The sequence below is a fragment of the Aspergillus homomorphus genome (genome assembly GCF_003184865.1).
Source record: "Aspergillus homomorphus CBS 101889 unplaced genomic scaffold BO97scaffold_62, whole genome shotgun sequence".
Classification (NCBI taxonomy): Eukaryota; Fungi; Ascomycota; class Eurotiomycetes; order Eurotiales; family Aspergillaceae; genus Aspergillus; species Aspergillus homomorphus.
In genome coordinates, this window is record NW_020291948.1 from 100,435 (window position 1) to 122,673 (window position 22,239).

A 22,239-nucleotide genomic window follows, 5' to 3' on the forward strand; every position below is an offset into this window, starting at 1 on the left:
CAATTCATTTGCGTAAACTGTTCGGACGCCTTGCTTGCGACGTATGCGCGAAACTTTCATATTGTAAACATGTGTCTACCGCAGAGCTCACCGCCCGTATCTGCCGGCCAAGGGAAGAAAATTATTGCTCGGCGGCGGGCATCGCATTTGCAACTCTACCTTCATTGACAATTGTCTTTGATTGACTGCAATTTCTTGATTCCTCTCGCTTTTCGAGAAAAGGTAAACGCAGTCTTTACTCGCCTGTCTGCTTGATCTCAGGGCTTTCCCGCCAAGAAGAAGGTGGACCAGCCCACAATGCCCAAATCGAACGTCAAGGAAAAGACCCGCCAAAAGTCCGAAGACGCATCTTCGCGCTTGGTCTACGAGGCGGGCAAGCCCATTCGCGGCCAGGATGATGACAACGACATCACCAGCAGCGAAGGAAGCAGTGATGAATCGGATATTCCTGAGAAGGACGAGGCGGAACTTAAGCTGGAACAGATGCTCTTCGGCGACGACGATGGTTTTCTCGGCGCATTGAAGACCCAGCATGAGCACGGTCTGGTCCTAGCGGACCAAAGTGATGATGAAATGGGAGATGGTGATGATTCAGAGGACGACGATGAGGAACAAGACTTGAGTAAATTGGCCGACTCTGATGTATGTTACCTTCTGGCTTCATTGTGAAAGAAGATGCTAACCGAATTCACGCGGTACAGCTTTTCTTCCTTGATTCCGGGCCCGGACCCGTATCCACTTATCTCGACGAGGTGCCTGCGACACGCTCCGATGAGGAGGACAGCGACGATGAGACCAGTGGTCTACCCGCGTTGTGGCATGATAGCGACGACGAGCGCATTGCGATCTCGCTCGCAAGCCACCAGCGCCTGCGCAAGCTGCGCGTCGTGGAATCGGAAGATGTGATCAGCGGCAAGGAATACATTCGCCGACTGCGCAGACAATTTGTTCAGCTGAACCCTGTGCCCGACTGGGCGAATCCCGAGAAGAACCAGCAGAAGGACGATTCTGACGCCGACGACATGGATACGGATGACGAGGAGCCCTCGTCCACGCAACCCCTCGCGAAGTTGCTCCAGGGTGCCACGGATCTCGTCAAGTTGGAGGACAATACGGGCCCTGGTGGCAGGAGGAAGATGCGTCAGGAGGTTATTGACATTACGAGACTCAAGGACGTCGGCAAGGACCAGCCGGTGAGTGTCTTCCTGCTTGTTGCGAGACATTTAGGTGACTAACAAGAACAATAGTCGGCTATTGATTCGCTTTCCTTCCACCCGCATTACCCACTACTCCTCTCTTCTGGGCAGGCAGCTACTCTCTTTTTGCATCATATCTCACCCTCCGCCCAGGCTCCGAACCCTCTTCTCACTTCCTTCCACATCCGGCATACGCCGATCCACACCTCTGCATTCCACCTGCCCAGCGGAAATCGCATCTTTGCGTCTGGACGTCGACGATACCTTCACATCTGGGACCTGGAGACCGGCAAGGTGGACAAGGTCAACGGCACGTCAGACCGGAAGGAAGAACAGAAGACGATGGAGCGGTTCAAGCTGTCCCCGTGCGGACGATACGTGGGATTGGTGGGTTCGTCGCGCAAAGGTGGCGGTCTCATCAACATCCTGGACTCCAACACAGCGCAGTGGATCGCGCAGGTCCGCGTAGACGGCCGGGGCGGTGTGTCGGATTTCGCCTGGTGGAGCGACGGCGAGGGCCTGACGGTGGTGAGCAAAAATGGTGAGGTCTCCGAATGGGACAGCCGCTTGAACCGAGTGGTCGCCCGCTGGGTCGATGCTGGCGCGGTCGGCACGACGGTGCTGAGCTTGGGTGGACGCTCCGGACGCACTCAGCTTGGCGGTGACCGCTGGGTTGCCATCGGCAGCTCCAGTGGTATCGTGAACGTGTATGACCGTCGGGAGTGGGCTGCTGCTTATGCTACCGCTGCTGCGTCCAACGAGGATGAGGCCACCCAGACTACTTTCATTCCTCGGAACCCCGAACCCGTGCGCGTGCTTGACCAACTCACCACGCCCATCAGTCATTTGGTCTTTGCGCCAGATGGACAATTCTTCGTGATGGCGAGTCGCTGGAAGCGTGATGCCTTGAGAATCGGTATATTGCTGCACACTCTGAGCCTCGACTGGTTCGATCGAATAGTAAGCTAACCGCCTTTTAGTCCACCTCCCCAGCTGCACGGTTTACCGCAACTGGCCCACCTCCAACACGCCCTTCGGCCGTATCTCTGCCGTAGCCATCTCGCCCAACTCGGAACAGTTGGCCGTGGGTAACGAACAGGGTCGGATTCGCTTGTGGGAAATTCGCGGATGAAGGTCGCGCATTGAATCAGTAGATAGAGAATCTTCATGATCTGATAATTGGCATCAAACGTCGTTGCATTTTTGCAATAAGCTTTGTTTTCTATCTTGTCGAGCAGCTAGCTGGTTTGATTATTGTTAAGAATCATATTAGCTAAATACTGAAGAAGCTGAACACAATGATTAGAACCTCCGGGACATTTCCCTATTCCCTTTCCCTCTATTGCCGTCAATCTTCTTCTTCGCTCTATCCCCAGAATGTATTTGTTCTCGTTATCCCCACAATCCAACTGCCCAATTCCATTCCAATCCATCCCACCACTTCTAACCTAGCTGGAGATAGATTAGTACATTTGTTCCCCAAAGATTCACGCAACGCTCCCACCCCGCCAGCAGGCTTGCTGCTACATCGTCAAAAGGAGTGTAACTTACAAGACCGCCAAGACCGATCTAGAGCATCATAGATATCACTCGTTAGCTAGAGAATCCTTTGGGGGCGCGGTAGTACAACGAAAGGGAGGGGGTGACTGGGACAAAAGCTTACCGAACCCAATAAACCTGTGAGCTTTTATGTGCAACCAAGTCACGGTTAGCTATTTGCATTGAGAGTGGGGGGTGGGGGGTGGCGTATTGAATCGAGATGAAAACATAAATGGATATGCATGGATAAGTGCCTCAAGGCTCAATCAAATCTCCACGGTTGAACCCAGGTGGAAAATTGATCACTGTGAGGGAGGGCAATGAGGGGAAGGATCTTCTTACAAAGTCGGTATCGGTTTCCTGCGTACGCATTCTCGTTAGTCCAGATTCTACAATGAGGGAAGATATCGATCGGTAAGGATGAGGAGAGGAGAACGGACAGTCTGACTGGCCGGCGCCTTGCTCGGGCTGGGGCTGCTGCTTGTGTTGCTGCTACTACTGCTGGGCTTGGAGGAAGGCGAGGATGACGACTCTTGGGAAGAAGTCTGAGTGGCGCTGTCGGGGCTGTCCTCCATCGTGGCCATGCCCGTGTTGCCGTGGGGCAGGGCAAGGGCGCCTGTGGCCGTGAGGGCAGCAGTGGCGAGGAGGGCGAGTGAGAACTTCATAGTGGCAGACTGGAAGGAATTGAGGACTAAACACAGCTGAGTCTGTTGAGGAGGCAAGAAAGAACTGGAAGTGAGTGTGCAAAGTGTCAGAGGATGGAACAGGAGCTTCCAACAGTATTTATTTAGGGTTCATTTCCACAGGAGATCCGGTGTTACATGCCAGGAACATCGAGGGATTGAAAAGGCTGGGTTAGCATCTCCAATCTTTCTACTGCCACGAGACACGCGACGGTTGGGAGTCTAGGGTTGTCTTACATTTCGCGTGCATCTACGCGGTTTACGAAGGGAGCATCCCCCCAGGAATTTTCCCTTACGGGCTGGTGGTGAAGAACTAAGTAGGGCAAGGGATGATCATCTAGACACAATTGGGTCCTCAGGACTGGCACGAGACCGTGATTATAAGTGAGCAGGTGCAAATGACGATCAACCGGGGCAGACACAAGCTGAAAAAGCTTTTGTACATTCCGAGGGGGTCTCGGAATGCTGAGAGAGGGAAAGCCCTCCGGTCGTACTTGATTCTCCAATCTCCCTCCGAGTCCCTTTCAGGCCCTCCTGCGCCCGCGTCAACCATCTATCTAATCAGGGTTCATCAACATTCTCAGCCTCCAACCGTCTTGATCAACCCGGATGATTCTTACTCAAGGTCAAGGTAAAGGTTGGGGTCGGCCGGTCCATGATTGGCATGTATGTGTATCGATCAGAAGAGCTTGTTACACACACTCACGGGACGGATTCTGTTACCGTCTATCGAAAACTTTCAATTTCTCGCGGAATCCTGTATAGCTGTCTTAGGCACTGCACTGGTGGCCTTTCATCTTCGCTGTATGTACTGTCCTTCTCTTCAATTCTATGTCACTATAATCATCCATCATCGTCCTCAAACACCACGCTGGAAAGTCCAAAAATTACCTCCTCCCGCTTAACGTATTTAGAGAAGGGTCTTCATGTCGTTTGCGTCGCGAATACCCACGAGATTACCCGCCTTGACGCGCTTCAGAGTTAAGGCAGCGATGAGGGCGGCACCGACACCGGAACCATCCTCGGCAGCCTGAATGGAGACCTTGTCCTGCTCCTCGGGAGCCCAGTCGAGGATCTCCCGCAGTGCCTGAGCACCACGGGCTTTGAAGTGGGGATACTTCGTGAACACGGAACCATCGGCACCCACGTGGCACGACTCGATGTTCTTCTTCTTGCAGATGGCGGCAACACCGCAGGCCGAAAGACGAGCGGCGCGGGTACCAATAAGCTCTGCTAGGCGACGAATCATCTCCAGCTCGGGCTGGGTCGCCTTAATCTTAAGCTTGCGCTCCAGGAGCTCCTCCGTCTCTTGGAGGTTTTCGTACGGATCCTCCTCAATGGCAGCCAAGAAGGACGAGTCCAAAAGGTAGGGCTTGCGCAGCTCCGAAGTGTTTTGGCCGTTGAAGATGAGGCCAGGATGAGTCTCCAGTAGATCCACCAAAGCGAGACGGAAGATCTCACCCAGGTAGAGACCGGCGGTCATCTTCTCGAAAGCTTGCTGGCCCGGACGAGGAGAGTCCCGGTCGATGATGTGGTCGTACTTGGTGAGGGGGAGCACAATATGCTCATTGTCGAATGCGCCATATTCGCAGTTGATGGCCACGGGCATATCGACAGGCAGGTTCATGTGACCCAACTTGGGAATAGAGCCCGCGTTTTCCATGTAGGCGGCGTTGACACCCGTACCGAAAATACAGCCAATTTTCATAGCGGGATCGGTGTAGGCGGAGGCAATGAGGGTTCCAGTAGTATCGTTGATCAAGGCGGCCACCTTGATGGGCAGACCCTGTAAGTTGCGACAGCATCACATTAGCACGCTGCAGCCCAGGACACGCATTCAAGAAAACCCACCTTCTCCTTGAGAATCTTCTCCAAAGGAGGAACAACGTCGTGACCCTCCACTCCATCGATGTCGAAACCCTTGGTCCAGCGCTGCAGGACACCATGGTCGATGTAATCCTGAGTGGCGGGGTAAGAGAAGGTGAAACCCAAGGGAAGCTTGGAGAGCTGCTCGCCCTCGTGATGGGATTCGATGAATTGCTGCAAGCAGTCGGCAATGTACTCCCAGAGCTCCTCGGCAGTGCCAGTTCTGAGCTCCTCGGGCATACGGTACTTGGACTGGGTGATGTCGAAGCCACCCTTCTCTTTGGTCAAGGTGATTTCACAAACACGCAAGTTGGTACCACCCATATCCAGGGCGAGGAAAGTTCCCTGCTCATCACCATCAGGAAATCCCATGACCCAGGTAACGTTCATAGGCTGAAGCAAAATTGACCAATTAGCCCATCCAATCCTTCTTTATGGTGGGGCTGAATTGCCCGGTCAGGCCATACTCACGATGTTACCACCCTCAACGCTGAGACCTGTTCACATTAAGCTCATAGATGGTCAGCTTGAAAAATAAATCCATTGACCTTATTGATTTGTTCGGAGAAAGCAATTTGTTTTGAATATATATCAACGTTATTGAAGGGGAAGAGGGGTGGGGGTCACCGGAGAGGAATCAATCTCTATGACGTACCCTTTTCCAGCTCCTTGACGAAGTGGTCGACAACCTTCTTGAGAGTAGCACGGTCCACGGTAAACATTTCCTCGAACTCTTTGATCTGCTGCAGGAGATTCTGGGGCACATCGGCCATGGATCCTATGGTCGGGTTAATGGGAATCGGCATCCCGAGGAGGGAAAGTAAGGAGACGCACCCTTGCGGGAGGGTGGACGCTTGGGACCGAGTCCGACCATTGTGAATAGTAATGATTGATAGAGGTTGAGTTAGAAGGGAAATGAAAAGGATAGAAGTGGTTGAAGCGGATGGCACAGCAGGAAATGAAAAGAATGAAGGGAAGAGAGGAGGGAGGAAGAGGAGAGAGAAAGAGAGAGAAGAAAGACAACGATGACGACGTGGGGCGAAGGTCGGATGGCGGGGAATATTATCGGGGGCAACTGGCCAGTCGGGGCGTGTGCTCCTCACCGGTGACTGGCTTGGGTCGCGGCGGGTCAATAATAAATACGATGTGATTCGAAGATTAGGATTAGAGTACACCGTAGTGATCCTTGAAATGTGATCGAACGTCTTTATATAATCGAGTAAATAAGCCAGGGATTATTCCACTTCCCTTCTGCGGCAGTGGGGAGGTCAGGAATGCTCGGAAGGAAAATTAGAGGTGAGGTGGATTAGGGCTGGAGTTATCTCCCATCCAGTTCTATATCCCAATGCGTGTTATTCCCTCTAAATCATTCATTAATGTATACAACAGATACTCTTACCTTGGTACGTTTGTTTTTTATCGATCATCGGTATCATCAAGGTCATTATTATCATCATCAGCACTTTCCAGGGTCGACACGCCCGATCCGGACGGGATAGTCAACCAGCCACCCACGCCCATCTTGCTTCCTCCCATACCATCCCGTCTTCGTCAAGAAGCCAATTATTTGGGATTTTCCAGGCTGAGTTTCTTCGTGGCCTGTGCCAGATGGGGGAAGACATGGGCCAGTCCTTCGGTGCCTGTCTCCCCCGCATGCGAGCTGCCGTTGTTATTCGCCGGATCGGCTCGATCTGCGCGATCCGCTTTCCCCACGACAGGGCTCCCTAATTGTTGTCGGACACGTTGCTCGTAGGCTTGCGAGATACCTAGCGTGCGATCGACCTCATTTGTGAGACGCTCAACCTCTTCCTGTAACTGCTCTTCGCGTGTCCGAGAAGGCCCATCCTCTGCCGTCTGTGCGCCTGGTTCTTCCGGCAGCTTGGTGGTTTCCCATAACGCCTCCAATTCTTCTTCCCAGCCCAATGCGCGAGCGAACCGACGCACACCAGTGTCGCAATCGCCCAGCACCAAGACATCGTCTGGGCGTGACCCAAGTCCTCCTACCCGCTCCATGTTGATCAAGACCCGGGGCACCCCATCACGACAAAACCCGGGAAGACTAGCAAACGGTTGCACCGTCAGGCTGGTGCCCATCACAATGCAGAGATCGGCCTGTTCGGGCAAATCGCGACTGTCAAAGAAGTCGGACGGTAGCGCTTCCCCAAAGAAAACAATGTCCGGCTTCACAAGCCCATTACACTGAGGACAGTGAGGTACCTCTCCCTTGTCAACAGCCGCCTTCATCCGGTCATCCGGGTAGGCCGCCTTGCAATCGATGCACCGCTGGGTCGCAAAGCTTCCGTGGGCCTCAACAATCATCTCGCCGGGAACCCCCGCCAGACGCTCGAGACAGTCGATATTCTGCGAGAAATGTTTTAGTAGGCGACCCTTCTCGTAGAGGAGTCTGATGAATGAATGTGCGATGGTGGGTCGGTATCGACCGGGGGCAAGCTCGCGGGCCAAAGTGTAGAAAGGCTTAGGGTTCTCGCGGAAGAAACCGATGTCAAACACGGCTTCAGGATCGGGCAGATCCAGGTAGGCAAGATTGGAATAAATGCCCGTGTCGGGGGAGCGAAAATCGGGTATACCGGCCGAGGTACTGATGCCTGCACCCACCTAAAATATCGTGGGGGTATTGTCAGCAACTGCGCATGCGGTGTATAAGATTTCCTCACCATCACCACAATACGTCGCACATCTTTCTCCAAGATGTAATTCGCGACTGCCTCAATGGTGCGCTTCTCCAGCACGGATGGGATAGTCTCCTCGTCCACCACAGTGGAGGATTCGTTGCCCATGATGCGCGCGACACGGTCAATTCGAGGTCGGATTTCGTGGAATTGGGGTTTAATTGATGGATGTTACTCTATGTAGTAAAAGGCGCGTTGTAGAGAGCGTGACCAGCGTAAATGCGAAGAACACAGCTGAAAGTGTCGTTCGATGCAATGGAAGAATTTCTGGGGATGACGTCGAGGCGGAAAACGGTGAAATTCCGAAAAAAGAAAAGTTCAAGAAGCTGATATCGAGCCTGAGGTGTCCACTCTTGTAGTTTAGATTATATTCTCAGAATCGGCTACATTAACTAGTCTTAAGAATTGTCGCCGAGACTCTAACCGAGACTCTAGCTTTGGATGTATACAGATATCTCAATCAATATGTTCTACCAGGAAGGAAAAAATAAATTAAAAAAAGCTTCTCGCTTTCAGCTTATCGTACTGCAGGGCTGTGTATGTATTTTCACCTGAGGCAGGACGCCCCGCCCGCTGACCGCCTGCCAGAATACGGCCATGTTGTTCGGAATGGCTTCGATGTCTCCTTTCCATTCCATCCCTTCTCCTCGACACATTGAATGGTGTCGCAGCCGAATGCTGCTCTCTTCCCTCGTTAGAAATGGTTAACTCACTCCTTGGTCCGATCAATGGCCATCTCGATATCGCATCCGCCCCAAACAACGCCACGACTACCATATTTAATGCCAGCTCCATCGCCGAGATCAAGGCCGCACTGTCTCACTTACATGAGCAAGAAGCCTCAGTAACCGCCCGTCTAGATGCTCTTGTTGCCTCTCAGAAAGATTTCTCGCGCGAACTCGGGCGATTGGATTTGCTTCGCGCCAACCTAGGGTCTCAAACCAGCACCACGCGCACTATTAGCCATGGGATGCTCGCCGATGCGGCCACCACCGCCGACCGCATCTCCAGCGCCGTCCGCCGTTTAGACCGAGAGCAGTCCCGCGTGAAAGCTACTCTGACTGTGGTGGATCAGGTCGCTGAGCTGAAGGCATGCGTACTGGGCGTGGCTGGTTCCATGGGGGCTCCGCAGGACTGGGAGACAGCGGCGAGTTACCTCCATCGTGCAGCCAAGATTCCCCCGGAGGTGATCCATGGGGCTTTTGCCGCGGAGATGGTGCCCACCGCGGAGGTGCCTGATCCGCCCCATGTCACCCTCGACAACGCCGCTGAGTCGCTCTGCGGTCTTTTCCTGCGCGAGTTCGACAAGGCCGTTCAGGAGAACAACGGCGCCCGTATCACTCGCTTCTTCAAGCTCTTCCCCCTCATTGGTCGCTCCGAGGTCGGTCTTGACGTCTACGGTCGCTATGTCTGCCAGGGCGTCGCCGCCCGCGCTCGATCCAATCTTAATGCGGCTGGCGGCCAGGCGAAGGATGGCTTCTTTTATGCCAGCGCGCTTACCAAGCTGTTTGAACATATCGCTCAAATCATTGACGGCCACAGCGGTCTCGTCGAGCGTCATTATGGCCCACGTAAAATGAATCGTGTTATCGAGCGTCTCCAGCTTGAGGCTGATGTCCAGGGTGGCATCATCCTCGACACCTGGAGCGATGAGCGTCACCTGGATCGCAAGCTAACAGATATAAAGTCTTACGCCTTCACTTTTCTGGTTCAAAGCTTCTTGCCGCCTCAGCGCGGCGGCGGCACGCCTCGATCTAACTCACCGGCCGTCCGCGATGGAGCTGCCGAGGACGAAGGTGTAGACATGAAGGAAATCGATGGGCTCCTCAACGAGATGGCTGTCATGCTCGGACGCTGGTCTTTGTACTGTCGCTTCCTAGCAGATACCTGCAACGTATGTTTCAGTCGCTACAGTTCTCTCGCTATAACCTGATACTGACAATTTACCAGTCTCCAGCAGAGAAAGTTTCCCGCAACGTGTTCACCCTCCCTGAGTTCCTTCGCGATTCTTCCCTCACTCAAAAGATAAACGACCGTCTTGCTGGCCCTTTCAACACCATGACCACCTTCTTCTTTCGCCGCTCCGTTGAAAAGGCCTTCCAGCTCGACGAGCAGCCCTCCGGCCTGACTCTCAATCCGCATAAACCTCTGAAGGCTGACCCGCCACACATAACCTCAGCGGTTGACGACATCATGTACATCGTCAACAAAGTCCTGCAACAGTCCCTGGCTACCTCGCAGATCAGCGTCGTCAGCAACGTCGTCCCGACTGTTTCGCGCGTGCTCGGCTCCGATTTCATTGGCATGACCCAACGCAAGATGCGTGACGAATGCTACCCGCGCGCCGCAGTACAAGGCGCCCAACCTCCAGAATCCCTCACCATTCCCTTCCTCGTGCTCATCAACAACCTCGACGTAGCAGTCGACTATATCCAGCGCATTCTTCACAAACATACTGAACAGAAAATTGCCAACCCATCCGACCCCTCCTCGACCGTCGCCACAGACCCCATCCAAGCCCTCTTCCCAAATCCCACAGAAGCCCAGCTGGCCTCTCAAACCCTCCACTCTCTCGCCAGCTCCTTCGAGTCTAAGGTTACGGACCTGCTCACTGACGGCGTCCAAGTCATCTTCAACAACGTCATCAAACATCGACTCCGGCCCATCCTGTCAGACGCCTTCCGCGACATCGAATACCAACCGCGGAACGACACTGATCCCGTGCGCACTATCTACAACGCCTCCACCGCCATCAATATGAACGAGTACTACGACTCGGACGACCCGATCATCGGCGCCAATGACGCGGCGGCCACTGACGGGGAAGCTGACCCGGGCGCCGAGTTGGTTCGCCCGCGCTTCTCGACCGCGTGGAACGAGCTCCTCCTCCCCATCAGCCGCATTCTTACTCCATCGGCTTTCGACCGCCTCCTGACCGTCACAGTGGCATATCTGGCGCGGTTGCTGGAGAAGAGACTCTGGAGCTACCACGGCCGGGTCAACGCGCTGGGCGCGACGCGGCTCGAACGCGATGTCTCCGGCGTGGTTAGCGCGGCGGTGGACGTGGGTGGTTCGCAGGGTCGGTATCGGCACCGTGACGCGTTTGTGCGGTGCTTGCAGATGGTGCTGGTGATGGGCATGGACGAGGACGAGTGGGACGATGTGATGCGCGGCGGGGAGACGGCAGAGGTCGTGGAGAAATTGGGTAGGGACGAGAGGATGAGGGTTCGGGCTATGGTTCGACGAACCTAGACCATCTCGCTTCTTTCTAGATAATGAGACCGGGAGGGTTTACAAGGAACAAGAGAGGTCTGTGGGCGGGTTTGCAGGGTTTATACGTCGAGGATTCGTGGTGCGGAGAAATGTATATAAGTAGAAAACACATTTACACATATAGATATGTAAGGTTTCGCATATGCAATTGTCAATTGCATATGGGGCTGCTCAGTAGGGCTCTTGTGATAGCTGTTGAACGAATAGAATAGCAACCAGTATTCCGTCAATCAAGCTGATTGTTTGCTGCTCTGGATGCTGCGAGCTTAATTGGGGTATTCTGCAGCCCTGCCACGTGAACCCCACGCTCTGGGAGACCCACTATCCATGTGATCAATTTGTCACACCATGGTCAACGAGCTTGTTTGTCACTCAATCAAGAAACAGGACGGTCTGTAAGTGGATACTTGAAACCTAGAAACCCTGTGTAGCTTCCATGTGCAGATTGAATCACAGTTAGGTCACCTGGCAATGCTAAACCTGACCAGGTAACATGCCTAGATTCATGCATGCTCAGTCGTTCATATATATATAACTATTTCAATTCGATCAAAATCTATGCATGTGATGGTATCAATCCTGAACACTGAAAAGAATCATCCCGCCAGCTGGAGAACCTAATATATACAAACCACCCAGCAGGTAGGTATACAGGACCCACGGGTGTGCTGATCCCACGTAACGCCGTGCAAAGTAAAAAGAAGTATCAGAAGAGGGCTTCCCACACCGACAGATATACACTGAAAAAGACAGAACACAAAAATGGCTCAGGGATAAGGGCGACGCTGGATATCACAATAGAACAGAAAAGCAAAGAGCAATTAGCCGAGCTGATTATCAGGTCTCAATCTTCCCCTGCACGGGGATTTCCGGTAACGACTCCCCAATAGGTTCGGGCTCGTGTGCCGGATTGTGCTCGGCCACTTGACGCGGGGCCGGCGCCATCTTGATTTCCTGGATGCCCGACTCGCCTTCACTGCAGCCGCGACTGTCCACGCCAACCGGGGCGTGACCATCCAACATCATTTCACTGTGCTCGCCAATACCGTACCGCGCTGCGGCCGGAATCTCGTGGCCATCTTCCAACTGGTCGTGCTTCTGAGGGGTCCAGGCTAGGTAGTCACGGCGTACTTCCACATAATCGTACGCAAATTCACCCAGTTGGTCGTCGTCCATACCCAAAAGTTCTGCTTCCTCCGAGGCGCGCAGCTTGAGACCAGGGATGGCGTTAATGGCGTAGGCGATGATTGCAGACATGACGAAAGCGTAGGCGCAAGTGGCCACAACGTAAGCGATTTGAATGTATAGTTGCTTCCAATTGTGGATCAGCCAGCCGCCCGAGCGGGATCCTGTGTTCACTCCGTCGAGCCCCACGATCGCATCGTCCGCAAAAAAAGCATTGAAGATCAAACCGACGATACCCGCAATTCCGTGCTCAGCAAGCACATCCATCGAGTCGTCAATCCCAACCCAGTATTTCACTGTGCTTATTAGCTTCTACCATTTTGTTGATGATGACATGAAAGAACTTACCCTTGGTGGAGTAGTTGCAAACAATGCCGGTCACGACACCAAGAATCACGCTGGCCCAGGGAGGGATGAAACCCGAGGCAGGAGTAGCCGCAACGAGACCCGAGATAGTGCCGGAACACCATCCGACCATGGACCATTTGCGAGCCAAGCGCCAATCGAGCAACACCCAGGTCATGGCCGCGAATGCTCCAGTCAGGTTGGTATTCCAGCATGCCATGGCGGCACGCAAGTTGGCTCCGAAGGCCGAACCACCGTTAAATCCCAGCCATCCAAACCAGAGAAAGACGGTGCCAAGCAAAATGAGCGAGACGTTGTGCGGACGAAAATTGAGCATCATTCGTTCCTGGCGGCGACCGAGAACCATCGAGTAAGCGAAGGCAGACAGACCAGATCCGATCTCGACAGGACCACCACCCGCGTAATCCAAGACACCATACTTATACGCCCATCCATTCGCATTCCAAGCCCAACATGCCAAGGGGCAGTAGACAATAGTAGCCCAGATGAAAACAAACACCATGGCCGGCAGCATACGACCTCTTTCAGCCACCGCTCCCATAATGATGGCCGCCGTTACACCGCAAAATTGCATCTATAGAACCAAGCCCTAAGTCAGTGTCTCGGACCGAAATATCCAGAAGCATCGCATGATATCGTACCTGATAGAAGGCATAGAGCAGATTCGGGACGAGGGGAGATCCAGGGCTGGGGTCGGCGAGCGTTTTCATGAGACCGAAGTTGCGCAAGTTACCGATGTATCCGTTGGTAGCGGTGGGTGAGAAGGCTAAGGAGTAACCCCAGAAGTACCATTGGAATGTGACGACGGAGAAGGATGCCATACAGGCCCAGATCATACTGAGAGCCGACTTGCGGCGCGCAAGACCAGAGTAGAGGAACGCGAGACCGGGAATCATGACCATGACCATGGCAGAAGACACAATGATAAAGGCCTGATCTCCGGACTGGAACCATTTGTTCAGGTTCTCCGTTCCTACGACTTGAGGTCAGCATCGGGATGAAGGGCGATGGGAGGCTACATAGCCCGCACAGGGTCACGTACGAGAATCGCCTCCCAGTTCGTTGGTAGCAAGGGCATCGTAGTCGGAGGGGGCGCCCGTCCAGTTGTATGACGCATATTTGGGAATGTAGACGCCGACGTTGCCCGACATTGTGAATTGGGTGGTAATCGACTTGATGTGGCGAGAGAATTGGGGATTTCAAAAAGCGAGTTGAGTCACCACCGCCCAATTTGTCCTCTCGCTGAGAACTGGCGGATGGCGGAATATGGAAACTGAAAAGATGAAACCAGTGGTGATTTGTCAATCCATACAAGGTATTATGGTTTCCGTATAAATCGGTGCGCGAGAAAAAAGGATGGAAGGGAGATAAGGAGTGAAGATAGGCAAGAGGGTATGGAAGGGCGTGACGAAAGAGGGTATGAAGAGGGAGGAAGGAGTCTGGATTGAAAGCGATGTCACCCCGAGATCGGAATGAATGACGGAATGAAGAGGGCAGAGGAGAGTGAAGGAGGGAGAGGATGGAGGACCGAGATGAGGAGGGAGAAGAAGAGGAAGAGGATGAAGTCAGTCGAGAGTAGTAGGTAGTAATCCGTAGTAGTAGAACTCCGCCGTCGTCGGATGTGGAGAAAGAGAAACCGCCACGGGGCGGAGGCGCGGGCGAGATATAAATATGAAGTGTAACCGACTGGCAACGAGTTTCTGGAAAGACACCGGAGTGGGTCGAATGAAACCATAGGATGATTGAGTATAGACTAGAAGACAGAAGGGAGAGGGCAAGACGCCAGAGGTTTCTCCCTAAGGTTTCCCTATTTCTTCCTTCTCTTCTCTTCTGCTCTTGAATTGAAGAATGGATCCCCCCGTTGGGCACCGGAAGGAAAAGGTGGAGCTTCTCACGGTGAACCGGACAATGAAACCGATCGGCCCTGTATTGCTGGAATTGTGTCGGGAGAGGGCCCGAAAATGGTGACAGAGGGAGGTGGAGAAAGAATCAGACGGCTGAGCAGGAATTAAGGACGTCTTAATGGGAGATGTCGCGTGGAGAAGACGAGGATATGAGGATGATGAATTGGAAGAAAAAAAGGCTACCCGGTGCTGATGCTGATGCTGATGCTGTTGCTAGACGGGAAAATAAAAAAGGCTATCGGGAAAAGAAAATAAAAATAAAAATAAAAATAAAATAAAATAGATTGGATTTATGGTAGTCAATCAGAGAGCGTGCGATAACGAGTAAGAGTTGAAAAATCAAATGGGATAAAATAAACTCGGGCCCGACGATCCTCGACCAAACCCTTGCAACCTCATTACCTTCTTTCCTTCCTTCCTGCACTCCTTCCTTGTACTGTATGGTGGGAGAGGAGGGCAGTCCAGATACCTACCTTACTCAGGTACTAGAAGTAGGTATCTCAGATATCTCCGTCGCATGTCTCGAGGCAATGTCCCTCATCAGCTTCAGTCACCGACCTGTTCATCTGTCGAATTTCCAATTTTGATTCCCTCGTGGCAAAACCCAGACGGGGACGGACGGGGCAGTCCACCCCGAATCAGGTAAAGCTGCGTCTGCAGAATGTGGATTAGTCGATGGCAACCCTCCAGAACTACTGCTGAGCATATCTAGATATATACTAGACGAACAGGGAATGCATCCTGCCTCTCGCGCGACAGCGGAGATCCTGAGGTCAACAGATAAGCTGATCGTCTGTCAGCTGTGAATGCCAGTCATCTTCATCTGCGTTCAACTCTCGGTATCACAACCAAGGTTACGAGATGCCATCCCGCTCGCTTCCACTGGCCTGATCATTGGCGGACACGAAGTACTGCCCAGACCTGAGCCTCCGATGCATCAAGACAGCCAAAGAGCCTTTTGAGGCAAGTGGCTTGAGAGTTTTTGGCATTGGGTGATGTACATACAGTTGGCACATTAAACATTTCGCCTGGTGTAGGTTTGATCGATCCTCCGTCGCTGTCAGCTTTTGCATCAACGTCATTGCTGCTGGATCAGGACGACTGGCAATGGAATCTGGCTTTTTTTCAAAAATAATCCCTGGGATATTTCGAGGGACAGCAGGGCTCACTTGACTTGTATTTATGCCTGCGGAACTCCGGGCGGTTACGGTAGGGGAGATAGCTATGTATCATGCATCTTATCGACCTCGCTTCCCTATCGCTCGTGCCCGATGATAATAAACGGACAGCAGTCGATCTGCGACGTTGTACCTAAAGGCTTACCAATTGGGAGCGCGGGGATGTCGAGGATGGCTAATTGGTTTTCTAGACATCGCACTCTCAAGAGCCGAGTACGACTCGATCTCCATCCGCAACAGCGTCCTCTTTGGCCGCAGTTTGCACCTCGGGGAGAAAACCAGAAACGTAAGGCGTGTATCCCTTGCCCCTACCTCCTAGACTATCACAAACAATACGAAAGCCTAACTGGGAACCGCTATCTCGCAAAGAGTGTCGACCCAGGTTGGAGTTTCACAGTTTCGGTTTCACCAACTTCCTTTTCTTGGGGGAATCCACTCGGCCTGATCTGTGGAACAACAATAGGTGAGGGAAAGATAAAAGATACGGCCTTATCAAAGTCCTTTTCTCTGAGCTCATCATTGCTTGGGAACGATTGGCTGGGAGGTCGCGATAAGGTGCTGCACGCCACCCAAGCCGGGGTGGGGCTCCACTAGAGCCGAATGAGGTCTAGTACAGGCGTCAAGCGGCTCCATCGTGCTGATAACAAGAAGCTTCGCCAATGGCAATCCCTTCGTCTGTTCATTGGCTTTCCTTATTTTCCCGATGTCCCGCTCGGGAAGGCTCGGAATCACCCCCCGCGGGTTGCGCGCCTTCTTCTTCTTCTTCCGTTTTGCACTCGCCGCCGGCCCGCGGATTGACTCGGGGACCTCCGGCATACCTGGCATTCTTTATCTCACCACGCCAACCACCTTCGTGTTGTTTTCTATACAAACGCGAGGATTCTTGTCTTGTCTAGTAATGTGCTCGGCTGAAACTAGCTTGTTTAAGCACTGGACGCAGGTGTATCTAGCTGACTTGCAAGCGATCACGATCACAGTTGATTTGCCCCCTCCGCGGCGAACTCCAGAAAATACTAGAGGCCTAGATGGGGGCTCTGATCCACAGGCATAAGACTCGACGAAGCAAGAGGTGGGAAGTGGAGTCAGGACGGACTCCATCCCTTCGCCCCCAGGCTTTGCCTCTCTGTCTCTTGCGTTCCGGAACCAGAAAAAAAAAAAAGAAAAGAAAAAGAAAAAGAAACAGAAAAGAAAAAAGAATCCAGGACTGCAGGAAGAGCTGAATGGGATCCCGATGGCCTAGGCAGAATAGCCAGCCCAGAAGCTGCCCGCCCGACGCCGATATAGGCCTCCGTAATCTACAGATATCACCCCTGTAGTGCTGCACTAGGTAGAGATAAGGACGAGGCCCGTCCGTCCCTGACAGGCCCTTCCGGCCCCTCTCCTTCCTGCTTCGGGCCTAGTTCCTTGGCGATCGTGATCATGACCTGCTTGTCGGGTGTCTCAGTGTCTCTGTTACTTCCTCCACTGGTTTTCTGTTCATCTTGACTGGACATCTTCTCCGTACATTACTCCTGTGTGGGTGAGAGGGCTGTGGGAAATGAGTTAGTGCATCGAGAGGAGTATGTTAGACCCTCCAGGAGCAGAGCTAAGGTCAAACTACCGGCATATCTGAAGGAATCTGGGGTTAGCATGGAGCTATGGACTGTAGTGTCTCTCAGGGCTGACAGTGCTTAATTGCACAACAATGAACTACTGTCTATACAACATATCCAGTTTATCGTTAAGTTGATTTCACCATGTCTCGGAACCTGTCATGCAGTCGTGGTGCTTGTTTGATTTTACTAGGACCCAGTACATTGCGGCTATGTGTCCATTGCAGCTATAGATCCAATTGTTGGGTGCGTGAGCCGGCAATCTCGTTGCATATATGCCGAGTCCCTTGCGCAGTTGTGCTATGATCGTCTGGATATGCATTTTTTATGGTCATCTGTCCATTCCGGCGTACGACACACGCGAGTCAAGATTCCGAACAGGCGAATATATCTCGGCTAAACATGTGAGTGATTCTAGGCCTATATCAGGTCCAATGCGATGAACCGATGAGACCTATATAAGGCGAGTGTGGCAGGAGCGGAATACCAGAGCACCAAACAACCTACTTGTCAAATATAACAGGTCTAGCACATTGCTGCCTGTATGGGATTTTCACACTCTTGGATGATAATAATGGGTCCAGGGGGGAGTACAAATGCATAAAGCAAAACAATGAATCTATAGCCGCAATCAAGTTGCATTTTCGATAGCCTGGCCTGCTGGCCCAATGGTAAGGCGCTTGACTACGAATCAAGAGATTGCAGGTTCGAGCCCTGCGTAGGTCACTACTTTTTGCACTTTTCAAGTTCAGACATGTATGTTGACATGTCTGTACCCACTCCGGCATGTCCCAAACTATAGACACAGATGAAGGACGTGAACAATGGACAGGTTGAATGAACAGGTTGAGTGCGCTGCATATATGCCTTTATGCACTTCCCCGAGGTTCCGCACACAGTGATCACATCTGCAATAGCCCAGTCCCCAACCAGATGCACGTCCATCAAGATGTCCTGGGAGTATACATACCACTGAGCTGTTTCCAGGCTCGACCTGCCGGCCGGCTACTATAGCTCTCCGCGGCCTGTGCGAGTATGGTGCTTCATGCCGTACAGTTCTACAGCTGGTTCCAGGGTAAGTATATGTGATTGAACGCACTCACATATTCCCACGGTGCATTGTTCGACCTATCAATAGCACAATACACGAGAACCATGGTCTTTGTTCTATACATATGTAAGTTATAGTGGTATTATTAACCCAGAAATCCGACTCGGACACCCATTCATCCCATGCATCTATCAGACATTGGAACTGTATCCCACCCCTACGGTTCTCCGTCGTTGCAACGCCATATAATACTTTCGCGCCTCGTCTACCCAAAATACACTGCTGGAGATACAAACCAACTTGAAAAGATGCGCCAGGTTCAGCGCCTCTGTTTGGAACACCCGCTGCAAGAAGGGCAGGTAGATGACGCACGCCTGGCCGGCCAGGGAGCCCAGCACGGCGTAATTGAACATCTTGTTGCTGAAAAGCGAGATCTCGCCTCGCAGGACCGACTTGCCCTCACTGCGACAGGTCAGGGCGTTGAACATGTCAAACAGTACGAAGCACGTGAATGTCATCGTCGTGTCGTGGGCAGTGACCATGCGCGCCCGCTTGCCAGGGTGGCCCACGTCGTCCACATCGCTCATCTCGTACACATAGATGGTTAGGGTGCCGAGCATGATGACCATGGCTGAGGTAAGGACCCGCTGAATCAGTGGTCTCGTCAAGACACGAGCCGACCTCGGGCGCGGAGGACGGTTCATGATCGAAGGATCCACCGGCTCTACGCCAAGAGACTGTGCCGGGGGACCATCCATGAGGATATCTAGGCAAGAGGGATCAATATAAGGATGAAGAAGTAGCAGGACATGAAAATACTCACTGATCCAGAGAATCTGCATCGCATTCAATGGGTTCTTGAAGCCGAGAGTCGTGCTCAGCAGGACAAGACTGAGAGCAGCCACACTGGTACTGAGCTGGAAGGTGATGAAGTTCTGGATGTTATAAAATATGCCTTTACCCTGCTCGATTGCCCGGAGAATGGTTGAAAAGTCGTCGTCTGTCAAAATCATATCCGCCGCCTCCTTGGCAACATCAGTTCCCAGCTTGCCCATAGAGATCCCGATATCCGCCTTCTTCAGGGCCGGTGCATCATTGACACCATCACCCGTCATGGCTACTACATCTCCTCGGGCCTGCAGAGCACGGACCAGTTTCATCTTGTGGTCTGGACTCGTTCTGGCAAAGATAGACGTAGAGGCAATTGCCTGGGACAGTTCACCTGTGCTCATCCGCTCAATTTCCTCACCACTGATGACAGGTCGTGACCCAGGCGCATCATTAATCGGCATACCCAATTTCCTAGCGATGGCGACTGCAGTAGTCTCGGCATCTCCAGTGATCATGATTATCCGCACCCCTCCGGCCATCAATCGCCGAATAGATTTGTGGACATCCTTGCGAGGGGGGTCGTTCATGCCCACCAACCCGGCAAAGACGAGCCCGTTGTATCGCTCATCGTCGTCGCCTTGACTGGTGCGTGACATAGGCGTACCCGATCGACTGCCCAGTGTTCTTCCCTTGGCACCGTCCCTGGATAAACCGCTGGCAAAACCTAAAACCCTCAACCCTTCCGATGCCATCTGCTCGGCCGCCTGCCGCACAGTCTGCCGTCGAGGTTCATCCAGGATCACTTCCCGCCCATCCTTAGTCAGGTAGGTATCACAACGCGCTAGAACCTGCTCGAGTGCACCCTTGATGTAAGCCATGTTAGTACCCCCCGGAGCGGCAAGTGAGGATGATTCGCCAGGTGTGCCGCTGCCGATGATCACGCCCATCCACTTGCGCTCGGAACTGAAAGGGGTCTCAGCAACGCGGGCGCTGATTCGATCGCGCACATCGTCCTCTCCGAATATGTCCAGTAAATCGAGTATAGCGACGTCAGTCGGCTGCCCAACCCATCTGCTTCGAACACTCCCCGAAGCCCTATCATCAGTCGAGGACAATACGGCAGCAGAGGATGCGCTAGCCGGCGAGTTCGCATGCACACGTGACAATCTGGCATTATTGGCAATGTTGCCAACGCGAAGCACCGTTCGAGCCGCGGGTCCTGGAGTCAATGAAGTAATGTCGTTGTGCACCTCAAATGGCTCCGAGCAATCAAAGTGCCACATTTTGGTGACAGTCATGTGGTTGAGAGTCAGTGTGCCAGTTTTATCACTGCACACAACATTGACTGAGCCCAAGGTCTCAACACTGGGCAGCCTTCGCATGATAGCCCCTCTTTTAGCCATGCGTAGTACCCCCAAAGCCAAGGTCACCGTGACAATAATCGGGAGGCCTTCTGGGATCGCGGCAACTGCGAGCGAAACCCCAATGGTGAACATCTCGAGTAGCTTCCGACCTTGAATCAAGCCGATCACAACAATAAGTGCGATGACACCAAACGATATGTAGCTCAACTCCTGACCGAGACGGTCCATGGACAGCTGCATCGGGGTCCGTGGGCTCTCAATCTCCTGCAGCGAGGCCGAAATGCTACCGAACTCAGTCTGAGCACCGGTTCCGATGACAATACCCTGGCCGTATCCGGAGCGCACCAGAGTTCCCATAAAAGCGATGTTGTGCTGTTCATTCAAACGGATATCTGCTCCGACCGCGCCGCTGGCGGGAGCATCATAGAACGGTGATCGGGGTGGTTGCAATGAAAGGGGTTTCGAGCTGCGAATCGCGTCAGAATATTTGACCACTGGTTCATTCTCACCCGTCAGGTTAGATTCATCGATGGCTAAATCCGTGGCTGCGGTGATCCTAATGTCGGCCGGGATGCGGTCGCCAACGGTGAATAAGACCAGATCACCAGGCACCAACTCATTTGCTGGAACAGTGCTTGACGCTTTGACAGCGTTAGAGATGGACGGACTTTTGCTCTGAAGCTCTTGTAGTTCGATCTCTCCAGTGACTGCTGCGACCGAGTTTGCCATGGGGGGACCGTTTGAGGGGATGTCGCGGATCAAATGCGCATGATGTGGAACGAGACGGTTCAAGGCTTCCAGAGACTTTTCCGACCGGTATTCCTGAACAAAGCCGACGCTGACGACAATTGTAACGGCGAGGGTGATACTGATTGCATCATCGTAATTGCCCATAACAAAGGATATCCCCGCGGAGGCCAGGAGGAGCAGGATCAGGGTCTCGCGAAATTGCTTCAAGAAACGGAGCCAGATAGGTTCCGGGTCTTCGTGAGGTAGTTCGTTAGGTCCATCGCGTGCGAGCCGAACCTCCGCCTCCGCCGGCGTCAGTCCATGAACGAGCGAGGTCTGCAATCGCTCTGCGGTTTCTTGAGGGCCTAAAAGCGAATACGTAGAGGTGGATGTCTGTCGAGTGCGTGGCGCTTGAAATCAGCTGCGCCCAATCAATTATAATAGCGATGGACAGCTCGAAGAATGCGACGGCCTTCGATATTGAGATTTCCTTGACTTACCGAGGGGGAGATAGTAGAGCGCACACCCGCAGGCGTCGTTGATTGAGGCCTCGAATCGGTCTGGACATTATGAAGAGGGAGCGAGGGCGATTCGGACCTTGACATCTCTCATGCTTTGTCGGAAGAAAGGGAAAAATAAGGCCCAAAAAGATCAAGCACCAGCTATTACCATCCCATCGGGAACCAGTGTTCAGAGAAGGGAGAGTATGGGGGTGGTTTTCAGGGAAGGAAAGGGTGAAGGTTGGTTCCAGATCACAAGAAAAATCCAAGGCGGCCGGCACGGCGAGAAAGC

At 52.9% G+C, this 22,239-nt stretch overlaps 7 protein-coding genes and 1 non-coding gene across 8 annotated transcripts; 3 read left to right on the plus strand and 5 right to left on the minus strand.

Annotated features, from left to right (window-relative positions):
- Positions 1–165: 165 nt before the first annotated feature.
- Positions 166–2,432, plus strand: BO97DRAFT_378225 (WD40 repeat domain-containing protein). The gene is made up of 4 exons (XM_025693095.1): positions 166–642; positions 702–1,193; positions 1,248–2,112; positions 2,177–2,432. The coding sequence occupies exons 1-4, from the start codon at positions 298–300 to the stop codon at positions 2,326–2,328; spliced, it is 1,854 nt and encodes a 617-aa protein (XP_025546739.1). The 5' UTR covers positions 166–297; the 3' UTR covers positions 2,329–2,432.
- Positions 2,433–2,895: 463 nt separating this feature from the next.
- Positions 2,896–3,400, minus strand: BO97DRAFT_446773 (uncharacterized protein; the record flags this gene model as incomplete). The annotated part of the gene is made up of 2 exons (XM_025698685.1): positions 2,896–3,095; positions 3,176–3,400. 2 exons carry the CDS (start codon positions 3,398–3,400, stop codon positions 2,991–2,993), a joined length of 330 nt encoding a protein of 109 aa, XP_025546740.1. The 3' UTR covers positions 2,896–2,990.
- A 928-nt stretch (positions 3,401–4,328) lies between these two features.
- On the minus strand, positions 4,329–6,158 carry BO97DRAFT_438298 (putative hexokinase Kxk; the record flags this gene model as incomplete). Its single annotated transcript, XM_025697905.1, has 5 exons — positions 4,329–5,204; positions 5,270–5,677; positions 5,756–5,781; positions 5,940–6,062; positions 6,119–6,158. 5 exons carry the CDS (start codon positions 6,156–6,158, stop codon positions 4,329–4,331), a joined length of 1,473 nt encoding a protein of 490 aa, XP_025546741.1.
- A 517-nt stretch (positions 6,159–6,675) lies between these two features.
- Positions 6,676–8,255, minus strand: BO97DRAFT_378231 (SIR2 family NAD-dependent protein deacylase). Its single transcript, XM_025693096.1, has 2 exons — positions 7,960–8,255; positions 6,676–7,900 (listed from the first exon to the last, which is right to left on the minus strand). Exons 1-2 carry the CDS (start codon positions 8,080–8,082, stop codon positions 6,848–6,850), a joined length of 1,176 nt encoding a protein of 391 aa, XP_025546742.1. The 5' UTR covers positions 8,083–8,255; the 3' UTR covers positions 6,676–6,847.
- Positions 8,256–8,622: 367 nt separating this feature from the next.
- BO97DRAFT_378236 (Golgi transport complex subunit COG4) lies at positions 8,623–11,448 on the plus strand. The gene is made up of 2 exons (XM_025693097.1): positions 8,623–9,868; positions 9,925–11,448. Exons 1-2 carry the CDS (start codon positions 8,675–8,677, stop codon positions 11,224–11,226), a joined length of 2,496 nt encoding a protein of 831 aa, XP_025546743.1. The 5' UTR covers positions 8,623–8,674; the 3' UTR covers positions 11,227–11,448.
- Positions 11,449–11,789: 341 nt separating this feature from the next.
- BO97DRAFT_408918 (ammonium transporter) lies at positions 11,790–14,254 on the minus strand. Its single transcript, XM_025695965.1, has 4 exons — positions 13,841–14,254; positions 13,440–13,771; positions 12,781–13,372; positions 11,790–12,728 (listed from the first exon to the last, which is right to left on the minus strand). The coding sequence occupies exons 1-4, from the start codon at positions 13,947–13,949 to the stop codon at positions 12,085–12,087; spliced, it is 1,677 nt and encodes a 558-aa protein (XP_025546744.1). The 5' UTR covers positions 13,950–14,254; the 3' UTR covers positions 11,790–12,084.
- Positions 14,255–18,126: 3,872 nt separating this feature from the next.
- On the plus strand, positions 18,127–18,198 carry BO97DRAFT_t265. The gene has a single exon. It is a non-coding gene; the product is annotated as a tRNA-Arg (tRNA).
- A 434-nt stretch (positions 18,199–18,632) lies between these two features.
- pmr1 (Ca(2+)/Mn(2+)-transporting P-type ATPase PMR1) lies at positions 18,633–22,217 on the minus strand. Its single transcript, XM_025693098.1, has 3 exons — positions 21,948–22,217; positions 19,347–21,840; positions 18,633–19,289 (listed from the first exon to the last, which is right to left on the minus strand). The coding sequence occupies exons 1-3, from the start codon at positions 22,050–22,052 to the stop codon at positions 18,715–18,717; spliced, it is 3,174 nt and encodes a 1,057-aa protein (XP_025546745.1). The 5' UTR covers positions 22,053–22,217; the 3' UTR covers positions 18,633–18,714.
- Between the last annotated feature and the right edge of the window lie 22 nt (positions 22,218–22,239).

Coding starts and splice junctions, on each gene's coding strand:
- BO97DRAFT_378225 (XM_025693095.1), top strand. CDS start 298: ATGCCCAAATCGAACGTCAAGGAAAAGACCCGCCAAAAGTCCGAAGAC. Junction 1,194..1,247: donor ACGTCGGCAAGGACCAGCCG/GTGAGTGTCTTC, acceptor CAAGAACAATAG/TCGGCTATTGATTCGCTTTC. Junction 2,113..2,176: donor GCGTGATGCCTTGAGAATCG/GTATATTGCTGC, acceptor ACCGCCTTTTAG/TCCACCTCCCCAGCTGCACG.
- BO97DRAFT_378231 (XM_025693096.1), bottom strand. CDS start 8,082: ATGGGCAACGAATCCTCCACTGTGGTGGACGAGGAGACTATCCCATCC. Junction 7,901..7,959: donor TGCGACGTATTGTGGTGATG/GTGAGGAAATCT, acceptor ACGATATTTTAG/GTGGGTGCAGGCATCAGTAC.
- BO97DRAFT_378236 (XM_025693097.1), top strand. CDS start 8,675: ATGGTTAACTCACTCCTTGGTCCGATCAATGGCCATCTCGATATCGCA. Junction 9,869..9,924: donor TCCTAGCAGATACCTGCAAC/GTATGTTTCAGT, acceptor ACAATTTACCAG/TCTCCAGCAGAGAAAGTTTC.
- BO97DRAFT_408918 (XM_025695965.1), bottom strand. CDS start 13,949: ATGTCGGGCAACGTCGGCGTCTACATTCCCAAATATGCGTCATACAAC. Junction 13,772..13,840: donor CGAACTGGGAGGCGATTCTC/GTACGTGACCCT, acceptor CTCAAGTCGTAG/GAACGGAGAACCTGAACAAA. Junction 13,373..13,439: donor TGCTCTATGCCTTCTATCAG/GTACGATATCAT, acceptor TTGGTTCTATAG/ATGCAATTTTGCGGTGTAAC.
- pmr1 (XM_025693098.1), bottom strand. CDS start 22,052: ATGTCAAGGTCCGAATCGCCCTCGCTCCCTCTTCATAATGTCCAGACC. Junction 21,841..21,947: donor GCTCTACTATCTCCCCCTCG/GTAAGTCAAGGA, acceptor CGCACTCGACAG/ACATCCACCTCTACGTATTC. Junction 19,290..19,346: donor GATGCAGATTCTCTGGATCA/GTGAGTATTTTC, acceptor CCTCTTGCCTAG/ATATCCTCATGGATGGTCCC.